The sequence below is a fragment of the Heptranchias perlo genome, chromosome 1 (assembly GCF_035084215.1).
Source record: "Heptranchias perlo isolate sHepPer1 chromosome 1, sHepPer1.hap1, whole genome shotgun sequence".
In the NCBI taxonomy this organism is placed as follows: domain Eukaryota; kingdom Metazoa; phylum Chordata; class Chondrichthyes; order Hexanchiformes; family Hexanchidae; genus Heptranchias; species Heptranchias perlo.
The window spans coordinates 4,328,745-4,346,034 of NC_090325.1; the positions used below are offsets into that span (position 1 = coordinate 4,328,745).

At 45.0% G+C, this 17,290-nt stretch overlaps 1 protein-coding gene across 1 annotated transcript in view; it reads right to left on the bottom strand.

The window, feature by feature from the left end:
- Positions 1–797: 797 nt before the first annotated feature.
- Positions 798–17,290, bottom strand: part of cct7 (chaperonin containing TCP1, subunit 7 (eta)) — a 36,375-nt gene continuing 19,882 nt past the window's right edge. Inside the window, exons 7-12 of the mRNA XM_067978980.1 lie at positions 15,331–15,495; positions 11,160–11,348; positions 10,097–10,194; positions 2,923–3,055; positions 2,089–2,295; positions 798–1,307 (exon numbers count right to left, since the gene is read on the bottom strand). Coding sequence (XP_067835081.1) covers positions 1,083–1,307; positions 2,089–2,295; positions 2,923–3,055; positions 10,097–10,194; positions 11,160–11,348; positions 15,331–15,495 — 1,017 coding nt within the window. The 3' untranslated portion in view covers positions 798–1,082. The remainder of the gene's footprint in view (positions 1,308–2,088; positions 2,296–2,922; positions 3,056–10,096; positions 10,195–11,159; positions 11,349–15,330; positions 15,496–17,290) is intronic.

A 17,290-nucleotide genomic window follows, 5' to 3' on the forward strand; every position in this document is an offset into this window, starting at 1 on the left:
GTACGCAGGTAATCCTGTGTATCAGCTTCACTACATTCGTTCCTGGTTCAAAGGGATGCCTGGTGGTGCTTCTCAGATGCCTTCTACACTCCCCATTGAACCAGGGTTGGTCTCCTGGCTTGATGATGATCGAGGGCTGAGGGATGTGCTAAACCATGACATTACAGACTAAGGTGGTAAACAATTCTGCAGCTGATGGGCCATAGGGTCTTATGGATGCCCAGTTTTTGGGCTGGCATATCGGTCCTTAGTCTGTCCCACTTAACACGGTGGCAGTGCTGCATAGTACATTGAAGCCTAGATCTAACCACGGTTTAATAGCGGAAAGTTTTACCGTCAGGGTTCTCAGACACGCTCCAGTCGAGCTGCAGCTAGGCCCACATGAGCAACAGGGACTTGGGTGAAGTGAGATGCAAGGTACCTTTAACAATGCAGAAGACAGAAATGGGTCTAAAACAGAGGTTTGGGTTAACGCTGTCCCACTCAACAACTTCTTCTGCAGAACCTAACCGATTCAGTCCTTTAACATGAGAATGCAGAACTCGCAACCACATGGTGTGGTTGAGGTGAACAGGGTGCATGCCTTTAAGGGGAAGCTAGATAAGTACACAAGGGAGAAAGAAACAGAAGGATATGCTGATAGGCTTAGATGAAGTAGGGAGGAAGGAGGCTGGTTTGGAGCATTATCAACAGCATAGACCCATTGGGCCGAATGGCCTGTTTCTGTGCTGTAAAATTCTATGTAATACATAAAACAAGAATCTCACCAGACAAAAAGGACAGACCACACAACTTACTGCGGCATGGTAACTGGAACTTTATTTTTCACAAACATTTCTGTCCACAAATAAAAACGATCAGAATAATAAATAGAGCTGAAGGCTGCCGTTCCTAGGGTCTGAACCTGGAGGTAACAGTATGAGGATGCTGCCTGCAAAGAGTGCCGAGCCCAGGGTGTTAGTCGGAGTCCTGGTACCGGCAGCACACTAAACCTTCAGGAGTAGTTACTGTACACTGCAGCTGGCAGACAGACTGAAACTGGTGCTAGGTCAGTCCGAGCAGCAACTACTCGACAGGCTGCCTCAATGGGCATGCGGCCTGCCTCTGCCCCGACCCTTGGGCATGGACGGTGAGTCGACCGTCGAGCGAGGGTTCTTGATCGTCTCATCGACGGACAGGATCAGGCAGGCAGCCTCTGAGGCAGCGGTGAGCGCGTTGATCCGGACAACAGCAGGCTCCCAGACGCAGGCCTCAAAATTATCTGCAATGTCTTCATTGTTGATGTCGACTCCGTACCACACTCCACCCTGTAAACACCGGAAAGGACATCAAATGGGCATTTCAGAACTGCAATCAGTCAAACACTCCACCCCGTTCATAAAGTCATCTTTTACATTCAGGACAAGTGATCTCTAGTCAAAGTGCTCCCCCCACTACCACACCCCACCCCTCCCCTCCCCTCCCCTCCAAAACCAGGCAGAGCTCCTTCCACCCCCCTCCCCTCCCCACCCCCACTCCCGGGCACCTCCAAAGCTCACCCCTTGCGAGCACCAAATTCAGGGGGAACATTTTTTTTAATAGGACAGAGCTCCTCCCCTCCTGCCCCACCGCCGACAGAGCTCCTCCCCCACCTCCACCGCCGACAGAGCTCTCCCCTCCCCAGTGGTTCAGGAAGTCCCACGCTCGATATTCATTCTGTGCTGCATTAGCTGATTTCAAGCTGGATGGGGCCAGTGGAGCTCAGTCCCCGCTTCTGCTGATCATTATCCAGGGGGTCCCTGTTGGAAGTGTGCATGTGGGGGTGTTAAGTGAGACAGGGCCAGGCTTCACTTGCTGTGGTCACGTCATCGTGCATTGATGGTACAAGTGAATAGTGGCATGTGGTGGGGTCCCGGGGAACTCAGGGCCTGAAGAAACGACAACAGCAAGGGGTGGGGTGGGGATAAAAAGTTTGTAACACATCTGCAGAAAGAATCTGCGAGAGGCACGTGCAATGCAGCTCGAGAGGCTCCGCAGACCGACTGTTCCCTCTCGGCGAAGAGTAACACAGCTCAGCATGGAGGGGTTGGCGAGAGAGCCGGGCATTACCTGAGCGTGTTTGGCACGCAGCTTGTTGAGGATGTTGGTGGCGTCGAAGCCAGCGTTGTCACACAGCTGACGTGGGATCACCTCCAGGGCCTTGGCATACGCCCCAATCAGCAGCTGCTGTTTGCCAGGGATGGTTCTAGAATAATCCCGCAGGTACTTGGAGATTTCCATCTCGATCGCACCTCCCCCGGCAACAACAGAGTCATTCTGCAAAAACACAGGAATAAGCGATTTACAGGTCTACAGCACTCAGGATCCCGGCCACAGGCTCTACAGCAGAGAGCCGCGCTGACATGCTCGACAGGCAAGGCAGGTCAACAGAACGGCGCAAATGGAAGACGGGTCCACTCCCACTCCCCATCACTGACATCCTCACCACTGAATAAACTTACTGCTAGTTAGAGCTGGTTTTATGCCACAAGCTTAACACGAATTAAGAACTGAACTACAAGCGCGCAGAAAGAAGGGCGCTTTCAGGGAAAGAGGCAGCAAGCGCGCGAAGGGAGAGAAACCTTTGGCTCGGCTGCCTGAGCTGGATTCAAAGTCTACTCCGTGTACACCAATCTTTACTGGACTCTCAGGCTGGAGTGCTCCCACATGAGCATGCACCAAATGTGGAACTGAACTGGAGGTAGTTTTTCTCTCTAGTGGCTTTTAAAGGAAATGCACAGCCCCTCGCCCTAGCCCCACTGCTTCATTTGACCTGAATGATATCTCTGGCCTCCACTCAACACTCAGACTGATTTTACTTTTGAAGAGTCTGTAAATCAGAGGCATTGTGGCCTTCGAGTGATGCCCTTCTCCCCGGTCTCACAGCGCCTTTTAGATCCTCACCTTTATGGCCCGTCTAACGATCATTATCGCATCATGAAGGGAGCGCTCCGTCTCTTCCATAAACTGCTCTGCACCCCCTCGAAGGAGGATCGTACAGGTCTTGGCCTTGGGGCACCCGGTGAAGAAGTTGTATCTGGGAGGGGAAAAGAGGCCACAATTCCATTATGGAACTTCCACACTTAAACTGAAACCGTCACACCGGCCGAAAGCTTAAAGAACACCTTTCAGGATATATACTCTGTGCTCGTGAAGGTGAATGGAATAATCCTCAACGAGACAGCCAGATTACAGGACAGCTTTGTGCTGTTGACCCATACTCACTGGAAACTAGGCTGAGACAACTCAAATCACTTCAGGTAGGGCCCTCACTGCCAGACAGACGACTTTCACCCCATCTATCTGGGCTGGATGTTAGCCCAAGTCCCAGAGGTGAAGGGCCAGTGCTTTATGCACTACAATAGCCAGTCCTTTGTCACCCCCCTGGAATGGGATACACATTCTCATTTCCATCCCCTATTTAACGCTGCTGGTTAGAGATCTAGGTATAAATAGCACCCTGTCCATGACTGATTTTAAATACTGAATCGTACCCTCAATACAGTATTCAAACTCACATCCCAAAATAAAATAATTCCCCATATTTCCAAGATTATGTAACCAACCCCATGTACATATATGTAGTTGTGACCTCGAACTGTTCTCTCCCCTACACTTTCTGGTTTTGCTCAGTCTGATAAAAGTTCCCTTTCCTTTCCTCTCTTAGCTCTGATGAGGAGCCGCTCCCTGAAATGTTAACCTGCCCTTTCTCTTCACATGCTGAGTGCCTTGCTAATTGTATCCATGTGATTTATATCAATTAGTGTTAATTGTATTCAGGTGGTGGGTATCAATTGGGGACTCTCTTGTATCCACTCATAGGAGGGAGCTTATCTAGGGGATGCACGGTGTGTAAGGGGGATCTAAGAATAAAGGCTTAGAAGCAACTGAAGACCAGGCTCCAGTATTCCATCCTTCACCACCTGGCTAACTGACTTTTTACATGCCTGACCCCAACCTTTTCTTCACGCATCACTCATCCTCAAAACAAGTACGAGTTTACACCATGGATTAGCTATCACAAGATAATTTCAGATGAGAAGGACATTCATAGAATCATAGAATCATAGAAGTTACAACATGGAAACAGGCCCTTCGGCCCAACATGTCCATGTCGCCCAGTTTATACCACTAAGCTAGTCCCAATTGCCTGCACTTGGCCCATATCCCTCGATACCCATCTTCCCCATGTAACTGTCCAAATGCTTTTTAAAAGACAAAATTGTACCCGCCTCTACTACTGCCTCTGGCAGCTCGTTCCAGACACTCACCACCCTTTGAGTGAAAAAATTGCCCCTCTGGATCCTTTTGTATCTCTCCCCTCTCACCTTAAATCTGTGCCCCCTCGTTATAGACTCCCCTACCTTTGGGAAAAGATTTTGACTATCGACCTTATCTATGCCCCTCATTATTTTATAGACTTCTATAAGATCACCCCTTAACCTCCTACTCTCCAGGGAATAAAGTCCCAGTCTGTCTAACCTCTCCCTGTAAGTCAAACCATCAAGTCCCGGTAGCATCCTAGTAAATCTTTTCTGCACTCTTTCTAGTTTAATAATATCCTTTCTATAATAGGGTGACCAGAACTGTACACAGTACTCCAAGTGTGGCCTCACCAATGCCCTGTACAACTTCAACAAGACATCCCAACTCCTGCATTCAATGTTCTGACCAATGAAACCAAGCATGCCGAATGCCTTCTTCACCACCCTATCCACCTGTGACTCCACTTTCAAGGAGCTATGAATCTGTACTCCTAGATCTCTTTGTTCGATAACTCTCCCCAACGCCCTACCATTAACGGAGTAGGTCCTGGCCCGATTCGATCTACCAAAATGCATCACCTCACATTTATCTAAATTAAACTCCATCTGCCATTCATCGGCCCACTGGCCCAATTTATCAAGATCCCGTTGCAATCCCAGATAACCTTCTTCACTGTCCACAATGCCACCAATCTTGGTGTCATCTGCAAACTTACTAACCATGCCTCCTAAATTCTCATCCAAATCATTAATATAAATAACAAATAACAGCGGACCCAGCACCGATCCCTGAGGCACACCGCTGGACACAGGCATCCAGTTTGAAAAACAACCCTCGACAACCACCCTCTGTCTTCTGTCGTCAAGCCAATTTTGTATCCAATTGGCTACCTCACCTTGGATCCCATGAGATTTAACCTTATGTAACAACCTACCATGCGGTACCTTGTCAAATGCTTTGCTGAAGTCCATGTAGACCACGTCTACTGCACAGCCCTCATCTATCTTCTTGGTTACCCCTTCAAAAAACTCAATCAAATTCGTGAGACATGATTTTCCTCTCACAAAACCATGCTGACTGTTCCTAATTAGTCCCTGCCTCTCCAAATGCCTGTAGATCCTGTCCCTCAGAATACCCTCTAACAACTTACCCACTACAGATGTCAGGCTCACTGGTCTGTAGTTCCCAGGCTTTTCCCTGCCGCCCTTCTTAAACAAAGGCACAACATTTGCTACCCTCCAATCTTCAGGCACCTCACCTGTAGCGGTGGATGATTCAAATATCTCTGCTAGGGGACCCGCAATTTCCTCCCTAACCTCCCATAACGTCCTGGGATACATTTCATCAGGTCCCGGAGATTTATCTACCTTGATGCGCGTTAAGACTTCCAGCACCTCCCTCTCTGTAATATGTACACTCCTCAAGACATCACTATTTATTTCCCCAAGTTCCCTAACATCCATGCCTTTCTCAACCGTAAATACCGATGTGAAATATTCATTCAGGATCTCACCCATCTCTTGTGGTTCCGCACATAGATGACCTTGTTGATCCTTAAGAGGCCCTACTCTCTCCCTAGTTACCCTTTTGCCCTTTATGTATTTGTAGAAGCTCTTTGGATTCACCTTTGCCTGATCTGCCAAAGCAATCTCATATCCCCTTTTTGCCCTCCTGATTTCTCTCTTAACTCTACTCCGGCAATCTCTATACTCTTCAAGGGATCCACTTGATCCCAGCTGCCTATGCATGTCATATGCCTCCTTCTTATTTTTGACTAGTGCCTCAATCTCCCGAGTCATCCAAGGTTCCCTACTTCTACCAGCCTTGCCCTTCACTTTATAAGGAATGTGCTTACACTGAACCCTGGTTAACACACTTTTGAAAGCCTCCCACTTACCAGACGTCCCTTTGCCTGCCAACAGACTCTCCCAATCAACTTCTGAAAGTTCCTGTCTAATACCATCAAAATTGGCCTTTCCCCAATTTAGAATTTTAACTTTTGGGCCAGACCTATCCTTCTCCATAGCTATCTTAAAACTAATGGAATTATGATCACTGGTCCCAAAGTGATCCCTCACTAACACTTCTGTCACCTGCCCTTCCTTATTTCCCAAGAGGAGGTCAAGTTTTTCCCCCTCTCTAGTCGGGCCATCCACATACTGAATGAGAAATTCCTCCTGAATACACTCAACAAATTTCTCTCCATCCAAGCCCCTAATGCTATGGCTGTCCCAGTCAATGTTGGGAAAGTTAAAGTCCCCTACTATTACCACCCTATTTTTCTTGCAGCTGTCTGTAATCTCCTTACATATTTGCTCCTCAATTTCCCGTTGACTATTTGGGGGTCTGTAGTACAATCCTATCAAAGTGATCTCTCCCTTCTTATTTTTCAGTTCTACCCATATGGACTCAGTGGGCGAACCCTCGGATATATCCCCTCTCACCATCATCCATCCAGAGAGATCCCAAGAGAATCCGCTATTCAAGAAAGGAGGGAGAGAAAACAGGGAACTATAGGCCAGTTAGCCTGACATCAGTAGTAGGGAAAATGCTAGAATCTCCTTGAAAGTGGAGTCACAGGTGGATAGGGTGGTGAAGAAGGCATTCAGCATGCTTGGTTTCATTGGTCAGAACATTGAATACAGGAGTTGGGATGTCTTGTTGAAGTTGTACAAGACATTAGTAAGGCCACACTTGGAATATTGTGTACAGTTCTGGTCACCCTATTATAGAAAGGATATTATTAAACTGGAAAGAGTGCAGAAAAGATTTACTAGGATGCTACCGGGACTTGATGGTTTGACTTATAGGGAGAGGTTAGATCGACTGGGACTTTTTTCCCTGGAGAGTAGGAGGTTAAGGGGTGATCTTATAGAAGTCTATAAAATAATGAGGGTCTTAGATATGGTAGATAGTCAAAATCTTTTCCCAAAGGTAGGGGAGTCTATAACGAGGGGACATAGATTTAAGGTGAGAGGGGAGAGATACAAAAGAGTCCAGAGGGGCAATTTTTTCACTCAAAGGGTGGTGAGTGTCTGGAACGAGCTGCCAGAGGCAGTAGTAGAGGCGGGTACAATTTTGTCTTTTAAAAAGCATTTGGACAGTTACATGGGTAAGATGGGTATAGAGGGATATGGGCCAAGTGCAGGCAACTGGGACTAGCTTAGTGGTATAAACTGGGCGACATGGACATGTTGGGCCGAAGGGCCTGTTTCCATGTTGTAACTTCTATGATTCTAGTATTAAGGACGTAGTAACAGGGCACTTAGAAAATCATAATATGATTAGGCAGAGTCAACATGGTTTTATGAAAGGGAAATAGTGTTTGAAGTTTTTTTTTGAGGATGTAACTAGCAGGGTAGATAGGGGGAAACCAGTGAATGTAGTATATTTGGATTTTCAAAAGGCATTTGATAAGGTACCACATAAAAGGTTGTTACACAAGATCACGGCTCATGGGATTGAGGGTAATATATTAACACAGATGGAGAACTGGTTAACAGACAGAAAATAGAGTTGGAATAAATGGGTCATTTTCGGGTTGGCAGGTTGTAACTCGTGGGTGCTGCATGAATCAGTGCTTGGGCCTCAGCTATTTACAATATATATTAATGACTTGGATGAAGGGACCGAGTGTAATGTATCCAAGTTTACAAAGCTAGGTGGGAACATAAGCTGTGAGCAAGATATAAAGAGTCTGCGAAGGGATATCGACAGGTTAGTTGAGTGGGCAAGAAGGTGACAGATGGAGTATAATGTAGGGGAATGTGAGGTTATTCACTCTGGTAGGGAAAATAGAAAAACATAATATTTTTTAAACGGTGAGAAACTATTAAATGTTGGTGTTGAGGGATTTGGGTGTTCTCGTACAAGAAACACAGGAAGTTAACATGCAGGTACAGCAAGGAATTAGGAAAGCAAATGGTATGTTAGCCTTTATTGCAAGAGGGTTGGGGTATAAGAGTAAGGAAGTCTTGTTGCAATTATACAGGGCTTTGGTGAGACCACACCTGGAGTACAGTGTACAATTTTGGTCTCCTTCTCTAAGGAAAGATATACTTGCCTTAGAGGTGATGCAACAAAGGTTCACTAGATTGATTCCTGGGATGAGAGGGTTGACCTATGAGGAGAGATGGAGTAGAATGGGCCTATCTCTGGAGTTTAGAAGAATGAGAGATGATCTCATTGAAACATAGAAGATTCTAAGAGGGCAAAAATGCTGTTTCCCCCTGACTGGAGAGTCCAGAACTAGGGGACAGTCGGACATTTAAGACTGAGATGAGGAATTTCTTCACTCAGAGGGTTATGAATATTTGGAACACTCTACCCCAGAGGGCTGTGGGTGCTGAGTCGTTGAGTATATTCAAGGCTGAGACGGATAGATTTTTGGACTCTAGGGGAATCAAGGGATATAGGGATCGGGTGGGAAAGTGGAGTTGAGGTTGAAGATCAGCCATGATCTGATTGAACGGCGAAGCAGGCTCGAGGGGCTGTATGGGCCTACTCCTGCTCCTAGTTCTTATGTTCTTAGAAGGTTTTAGGGGTTGTCCATTTCAGTCTAAGTACCCTTTTTAATGGCATAAGTGTTAATTACCACCAATCAACCTCTCTGGCACTGAAAATTAACTATTACAAGTGTGGAGTTTCATTCCTTCAGGTTTTAATTGTTGGGGATTTTTAAAAAATTATTTTTTTACTTTTTCTTTCTCTCTCTTAATCCAATCTTTCTTTCCCTCTCTATTTCTCTTTCTGTACCTGATTTGACATTGAATTCACTATTCTAACTTATACTTCCTTGTTCAGACTGCACTGTTTGTTTCACAATCCTTCAATCTGATTGGTGAAGGAGATACGTAGTTACTTGCCCCGTTCACTCAGGTCTCAGATGCCCTGCAGAGGGCCCCGCGATGTTTCCATCTCCAACTTCCAGCAACATGCAGCGCAAAATATCATGGAGATTAAACGGGCAAGGAGCAAGTCCAACTAATGGCAGGTGCCATTCATTGACCGGCTACAGCAAATTCTGGGCCATTGTCTCTCGTTTCTTGGCAAGCAAAACTGGACACAGTATTCAAAGTGAAGTCTGAGCAGAACACTTAACAGTGTGATCACCTGCCTCTTCAGACTTGTATTCTAGTGTTTAGAATAGGTAGGTCAACATCCTATTGGCTTTATTGATTGCTGATCGGCATTGGTTGGACATTTTTACCATTAAGTCGACTGAGACGCCTTGGTCTTTTTCAGTTTCATCCTCAGCTATTTTAACACCATTCATGAAGTATGTGTCCTGTCTATTTTCCTTCCTATCTGTAGCACTTTATACTTGTTCAGCCCACTTTATATATCATGTCCAACTCATTCTGTAACTTCTAGCTATCTCTTCTAATTCCACTGCCCCATCTAATTTAATCACTTTGCCTGGAGTTTCTGAATCCAGGTTAGTTATGTAAATTAGAAGCAGCAATAGTTCCAACACTGAGCCCTGAACCCCATCTCCTCACTCAGCACTCCATCGCCAGCACTGGTGTAGCCCCTTGTGTTTATCTCGGTGTAATGACTGCTGAAATCAGTTAGGTGGAACACATGCTACCATAATGCCTGTCTGTCACCAATGTCGGTTTGTTTGTAAATTAAGATTTATCTAAAGGAGAACCGAATGATAGAAACCGGCTTAGAAAAGTGGGCTAACGCTACAGCCTAAAATTACTGCAAGTGATATTTTAACACATATTAACCCACGGAGTGATCGCTAATATCAAGAGCAGCAGATTTCAGGCTATAAGCAGGGTAGAGCACCCAGTTTTGGTTATACCTTTCACCTCCAACCTGGACCTCCTCAAACAGCGCACACAGTCCCAACACATCATCTGTCATGGCGTTAACACTGGTCTGAATGGAACCACCACATGCCTAGACGGCAAGAAAGGTAAAAACACAAAAAATGTTCCATTAACATCAAGCCGGTATTGTAGGTCTATATTCAGCCTTCAAACCCCCTGGATCCCGACTGTTCTAAACATACCCTGGTGGCCAAACGCACTATGTGGGCTAATAGTACACGGTGTAGACCAGAATGCATTCCTTGTCTATGCTGTCAATTGTCCACAGCCTGAGCAGCAAATGACTCTGGCTTATAACTGGGACCGCTGCAATTGTCCCTTGCACTGCGGGGGGGAGGGGACACACACACTGACGGACGATTCCGTCACAACCCTGCCCCTGATAGTTATTAACCCCCGCTGAAGAATGGACCCATGTCAGGCTCAGCTCTGATGCTCTCCATGGTCAAACAGCCGTCCGATCCCGGTGTCCTGACTCAAGTGTGAACAATGTGAACAGAGGAGAGGGTCTGAACAGTTGCCAGTGCCCATAAAAGCAGGCTGCAGAAACAGTCAGCCTCGCAAAGAGAAACCGTGGGAAGGAAGGGATCAGCGAAAGAACCTTGATTAATATCTTCTGCATTACATAACTGATACCCAATAATCAACAATCGCTCAGTTATTTGCCTATACTTTAGTGCTTGCTTAAAGGAGATTGTGCCAGTACAATGCAGAAGTTTCAGTATCAAGTACTTAAGGTATCCTTTTTTCCACGCGTTTTAATAAGCCATCACAATGACTAGCACCTATCTGTTGGTGACAGATTGCAGCATGGACTGGATAGATTGATCGATATATATATATATATATATATATATTATATACAGCGAGGGTGGATTTGCTCAGCTAATACTAGCCACAAGATTGTCAGTGAGCGTGACCAGTGAGAGTAGCAGTTCCCATTCCCAGATCTGCTGGATTATCAACAGCAAAAACATAACTAGTAACACTTCAGGCAGCTCATTCCCATTCTAACATCACCGATTACTCACTGACCATCATAGTCCGCTTGAGATCCTCCTCTGGGACCCTGCCAGCGCAGAACAGGTCCCTGTCTGCAAAGTACTGGGTTGCCACGTCTCCAATGGGCAGCTTGGACAGCACAACCTTGGCCCCGGACAGGTGGATTTTCTCAAGCTTATCATAAAGGATATTCCATTCTGCGTCAACGATGGCCTGATAGTCCTAGAAACAGAAAGAGTTCAGAGTAATTAACGGTGACAGTGTGAATATAGTGGAACCAGTCCGTACACTGTGGTTTGGTGGGGAAATGGATGAGCACACTGGTCTTTTAATACCATACTACATCCCGGGTTCAAATCCAGCTGAAGCTAAGCCGCATGACCAGTACCCACTATTCGATCCCTGCTCCATGACGGGTCACTCATTCTCAGCCAGTCAGCGAACAAACAGTCACACCTTTTCAAATCCAAGCAAGCATCTTGGAATTGTCGTTTAGCTCCAGCTTCACTGGGTTCATACGTGGGCTAACGGAACAGGGGAGCAGCATAAGGTGTCACTGCCAACAAATATCAAACTTTGTGCTGAAGGAGTGAGTGTAGGGCTGGTGCAACTCTTCTACTCCAGACTCTGCATCAAGCACTCCCGATAAGAGCAGCACTCCCTACTGCAAAGTGTGACACTTCTCCATTTCCCATACCAGACATCCTATTCCTCCTCTGAAATACCGCCAATTAATGCGGTATAAGAGTCCGTTTTGTGTTGTGGGCTTGTGCCCACTAGAATCTATATTGTAACTACCAGAGTGTTAATCAAGAAATAAGAGAAGCTTGTAACAAAGGTAATGCAATAGTCATGAGGGGACTTTAATCTTCATATAGGCTGCGCAAATCAAATTGGCAAAAGTAGTTTGGAGGGTGAGCTCATGGATGTATTCGAGACGGTTTCCTAGAACAATACGTCGTGGAACCAACCAGGGAACAGGCTATTTTAGATCTCGTCTTGTGTAATGAGACTGGGTTAATTGGTAATCACACAGTAAAGGATCCTCTGGGGAAGAGTGATCATAACACGATCGAATTTCAGAGTTCGAAAGTGACGTACTTAAGTCTGAAATCAGAGTCTTAAACTTAAACAAAACCAATTACATAGATATGAGGGGCGAGTTCGCTAAGGTAGATTGGGAAATTAGATTAAAAGATATGACGGTAGATAAACAATAGCGAACATTTAAAGAAATATTTCACAATTCTCAACAAATATACATTCCATTCAGGAATAAAAAGTCCACGGGAAAAGTGATCCATCCGTGGCTAACTAAAGAAGTTATGGATAGTATCAGATTATAATGTTGCCAAGAATAGTAAGCCTGAGGAGTAGGAGAATTTTGAAATCAGCAAAGGATGACCAAAAAATTGATAAAGAGGGAGAAAATAGAATATGAGAGTAAACCAGCAAGAAATATAAAAACAGATTGTAAGAGCTTCTACAAGTATATAAAAAGGAAAAAATTAGCAAAAGTAAACATGGGTCCCTTAGAGGCGGAGACAGGAGAAATTAGAATAGGTAATAAGAAAATGGCAGAGATGTTAAACAAATATTTTGTATCTGTCTTCACAGAAGACACAAAAAAAATACCAGAAATAGTGGGGAAGCAAGGGTCTAATGAGAGTTAAGAACTTAAATAATTAATATTGGTGAAGAGAAAGTACTGGAGAAATTAATGGGACTAAAAGCCGACAAATCCCCTGGGCCCGATGGCCTACATCGTAGGGTTCCAAAAGAGGTGGCTGCAGAGATGGTGGATGCATTGGTTGTGATCTTCCAAAATTCTCTAGATTCTAGAACAGTCCCAGTGGATTGGAAGGTAGCAAATGTAACCCCGCTATTCAAGAAAGGAGGGAGAGAGAAAACCGGGAACTACAGGCCAGTTAGCCTGACATCAGTCGCGGGAAAATGCTAGAATCTATTTAAGGACGTGGCAACTGGGCACTTAGAAAGTCATAATGTTGTTAGGCAGAGTCAACATGGTTTTATGAAAGGGAAATAGTGTTTGACAAATTTATTAGAGTTTTTTGAGAATATAACTAGCAGGGTAGATAAAGGGGAACCAATGGATGTAGTATATTTGGATTTTCAAAAGGCATTCAATAAGGTGCCACATAAAAGGTTGCCATGATGTGGAGATGCCGGTGATGGACTGGGGTTGACAATTGTAAACAATTTTACAACACCAAGTTATAGTCCGGCAATTTTATTTTAAATTCACAAGCTTTCAGAGGCTTCCTCCTTCCTCAGGTGAACGTCGTTTCGAGGATTTCATTTCCAACAACGTTCACCTGAGGAAGGAGGAAGCCTCCGAAAGCTTGTGAATTTAAAATAAAATTGCTGGACTATAACTTGGTGTTGTAAAATTGTTTACAAACATAAAAGGTTGTTACACAAGATAAGGGCCAATGGGGTTGGGGGTAACATATTAGCATGGATAGAGGATTGGTTAACGGACTGAAAACAGACAGTAGCAATAAATAGGTCATTTTCAGGTTGGCAGGCTGTAACTAGTGGGGTGCCGCAAGGATCGGTGCTTGGGCCTCAGCTATTTACAATCTATATTAATGACTTAGATGAAGGGACCGAGTGTAATGTATCCAAGTTTGCTGACAATACAAAGTTGGGGGGAAAGTAAGTTGTGAGGAGGGCACAAAGTCTGCAACGGGATATAGACAGGTTAAGTGAGTGGGCAAGAAGATGGCTGATGGAGTATAATGTGGGGAAATGTGAGGTTATTCATTTTGGTAGGAAGAACAGAAAAACTGAATATTTTTTAAATGGTAAGAAACTATTAAATGTTGGTGTTTGGAGGGATTTGGGTGTCCTTGTGCACGAAACACAGAAAGTTAACATGCAGGTACAGCAAGCAATATATTTGCCTTAGAGGCGGTGCAACGAAGGTTCACTAGATTAATTCCTGGGATGAGAGGGTTGTCCTATGAGGAGAGATTGAGCAGAATGGGCCTATACTCTCTGGAGTTTAGAAGAATGAGATGTGATCTCATTGAAACATAGAAGATTCTGAGGGGGCTTGACAGGGTAGATGCTGAGAGGCTGTTTCCCCTGGCTGGAGAGTCTAGAACTAGGGGCCTTAGTCTCAGGATAAGGGGTCAGCAATTTAGGACTGAGATGAGGAGAAATTTCTTCACTCAGGGTTGTGAATCTTTGGAATTCTCTACCCCAGAGGGCTGTGGATGCTCAGTCGTTGAGTATATTCAAGACGGAGATCGATAGATTTTTCAACTCTTTAGGGAATCAAGGGATATGGGGATCCGGCGGGAAGTGGAGTTGAGGTAGAAGATCATGATCTTATTGAATGGCGGAGCAGGCTCGAGGGGCCATATGGCCCTCTCCTGCTCCTATTTCTTACATACCTAGAATGATTCCACAGAAGACTCTTAGATAGCAGGGAAACAATACTTTCATGCCATCAGTCTGGGCTCAATTTAAACTCAGCTTCTCGAAGTGAAAGGCCAAGTTCCAACTCCCTGAGCCAGCCAGGGGGGCAAACAGAATCGAATCAGCTGGCATCAACATACACTCCCCATTCATCTCTAGCTGTTAATCCCCATGCATTTCATACCTTGCGCACTATATACACAGTGAAGTATGCAAGCTGTGCAATGTATGGGGATTAACAAACTGCTGCATGGCTGATATATATTTTTTCTGCACTGAGAAAATTGGAGATATTGAGGGAGTGAGCAATGAAAGACATTAGTTATTGGGACTGGCCTGAGACATACAACTACAGTGTTCTGGGTATCCCAGGATGGGAGAAGCCATTACTGGTTGGATCACCCAGATAGACATGTGCTTCAATTGTATGGGAACAGTAAGAAATCTGTACCACACCCCACTCTCTGGCTGGAGAACATGAGCTCCATCAATTTTTACCCTGTCTGCTGATTAAAGTGCTTCTCCTTGCTGGGGACATGGTTCCGCAGGTACTAACAGCTATCCGATATCGCAACTGAGTGCCAATTCTTCATTGTGACTATCAGCAGTGTTCAGGGTATGCAGCACCTGCACTGGACAGCAAACAGGAGCAGCAACCCTGGCGAAATTCCCCACCCCACTCTGCACAAGCTCAGTGCAGAATTAAACCTCACACCGGTGCAGTGACATTTACTGACCTGTCCTCAAGAGCACTGACCTCAACATTTTTCACCCGGACCTCTGCGTTATCCTTCTCGGCTTTGAGCTCCAACTCCACATTCAGCAGTGCGATCTTAGGGTTTTCATACTTCTTGGGCTGCATTTCAAACCCAGCGTAAGAGAACGTTTTCTTGAAGGCGACACCAGCTATCAGTTGAGATTCCTGTGATCAACACCGAGCACATGTCTAAGTATCGAGACTCGAGAAATTCACTGAAACTAGGAAGTTGTAAAAAATAACCTTTAGATTCAATCTTCATGTTGAGCTTTTTTTAAAAAAAGATTGAGGTGAGATACAGTCGACGTATGGTCCTGCAGCATTTGTGCATACACTGATGGTTTTCAAATTTTACAGTGTACAAGACCACCTGGGAACCTCCACTCCCACCGTCATAACTTCTCAATGTCAACTACCCAAAGGAACCGGTACAAAAAGAGTTGATTAATATCCAACAAGTATAGAAGTCAGAATTCTCTGGTCACTGTGCTCACAGTGCATGATATGCTTCACCCCACATGGACAGAACGTTGACTATCTCTAGCATCCCATGGCCCTCCCACAGACCCAATGCTGATACGTAGAGTTGCGCAGGACTACACAAGGACGCTGATTGGTGTTGACTGGACACTGATCTCTTTCCAAACAATCGGGCCAGGCGGAAAAGGGCTTATTGGAGAGAGAAGGGGCAGGTGTTCTTCAATTAAATAACGGAAAGAATTGACGAGGGGAGTGCAGCTAATGTTTTGTATATGGACTTTCAGATGGTGTTTGACAAAGTGCCATATAATGGACTTGTTAGCAAAATTGAAGCCCAAGGGATTAAAGGGGCAGTGGCAGCACAGATACAAAATTGAATAAGACAGAAAACAGAGAGTAGTGGTGAACGATTGTTTTTCAGACTGGAGGGAAGTTTACATTGGTGTGCCCCAGGGGGCAATATTAGGACCACTGCACTTTTTGATACATATTAATGACCTGGACTTGGGCAGACAGGGCATAATTTCAAAGTCTGCAGATGACACAAAGCTTGGAAATGTAAACAGAAAGGAGATAGTAGCAGACTTCAGCAGGACATATACAGACTGGTGAAATGGTCAGGCACATGGCAAATGAAATTTAATGCAGAGAAATGCGAATCATATAATGATATAGCTTAGGAGGCCATTCAGCCCATCGTGCCTGTGCCGGCTCTTTGAAAGAGCTATCCAATTTGTCCCACTCCCCTGCTCTTTCCCCATAGCCCTGCAGATTTTTCCACTTCAACTATTTATCCAATTCCCTTTTGAAAGTTATTATTGAATCTGCTTCCACCACTCTTTCAGGCAGCACATTCCAGGTCATAACAACTCGCTACGTAAATTTTTTTTTCCTCATGTTGCCTCTGGTTCTTTTGCCAATTACCTTAAACCTGTGGTCTCTGGTTACCAACCATTCACTGAAAAGTTTCTCCTTACTTACTCTATCAAATCTGTTCATGATTTTGAACACCTCCATCAAATCTCCCCTTAACCTTCTTAGTTCTAAGGAGAACAATCCCAGCTTCTCCAGTCTCTACACAGAACTGAAGTCCCTGGTACTATTCCAGTAAACCTCCTCTGCACCTTCTCTAGGACCTTGACATCTATCATCTATACCTCTATTTATAAACCCCAGGGTCCCCCCATATGCCTTAACAGCCTTCTGCACTTGTCCTGCCATCTTCAAAGATTTGTGTACCTACATCCCCAGGTCTCTGTTCCTGCACCCCCTTTGAAATTGTACCATTTTGTTTATATTGCCTTTCCTCTTTCTTCCTACCAAACTTCACACTTCTGTGTGTTAAATTTCATCCGCCATGTGTCTACCCATTTCACCAGTCTGTCTACGTTCTCCTGAAGTTTGCTACTATCCTCCTCACTGTTTACTACATTTCCAAGCTTTGTGTCGTCTACAAACTTTGAAATTATGCTACCCAAGT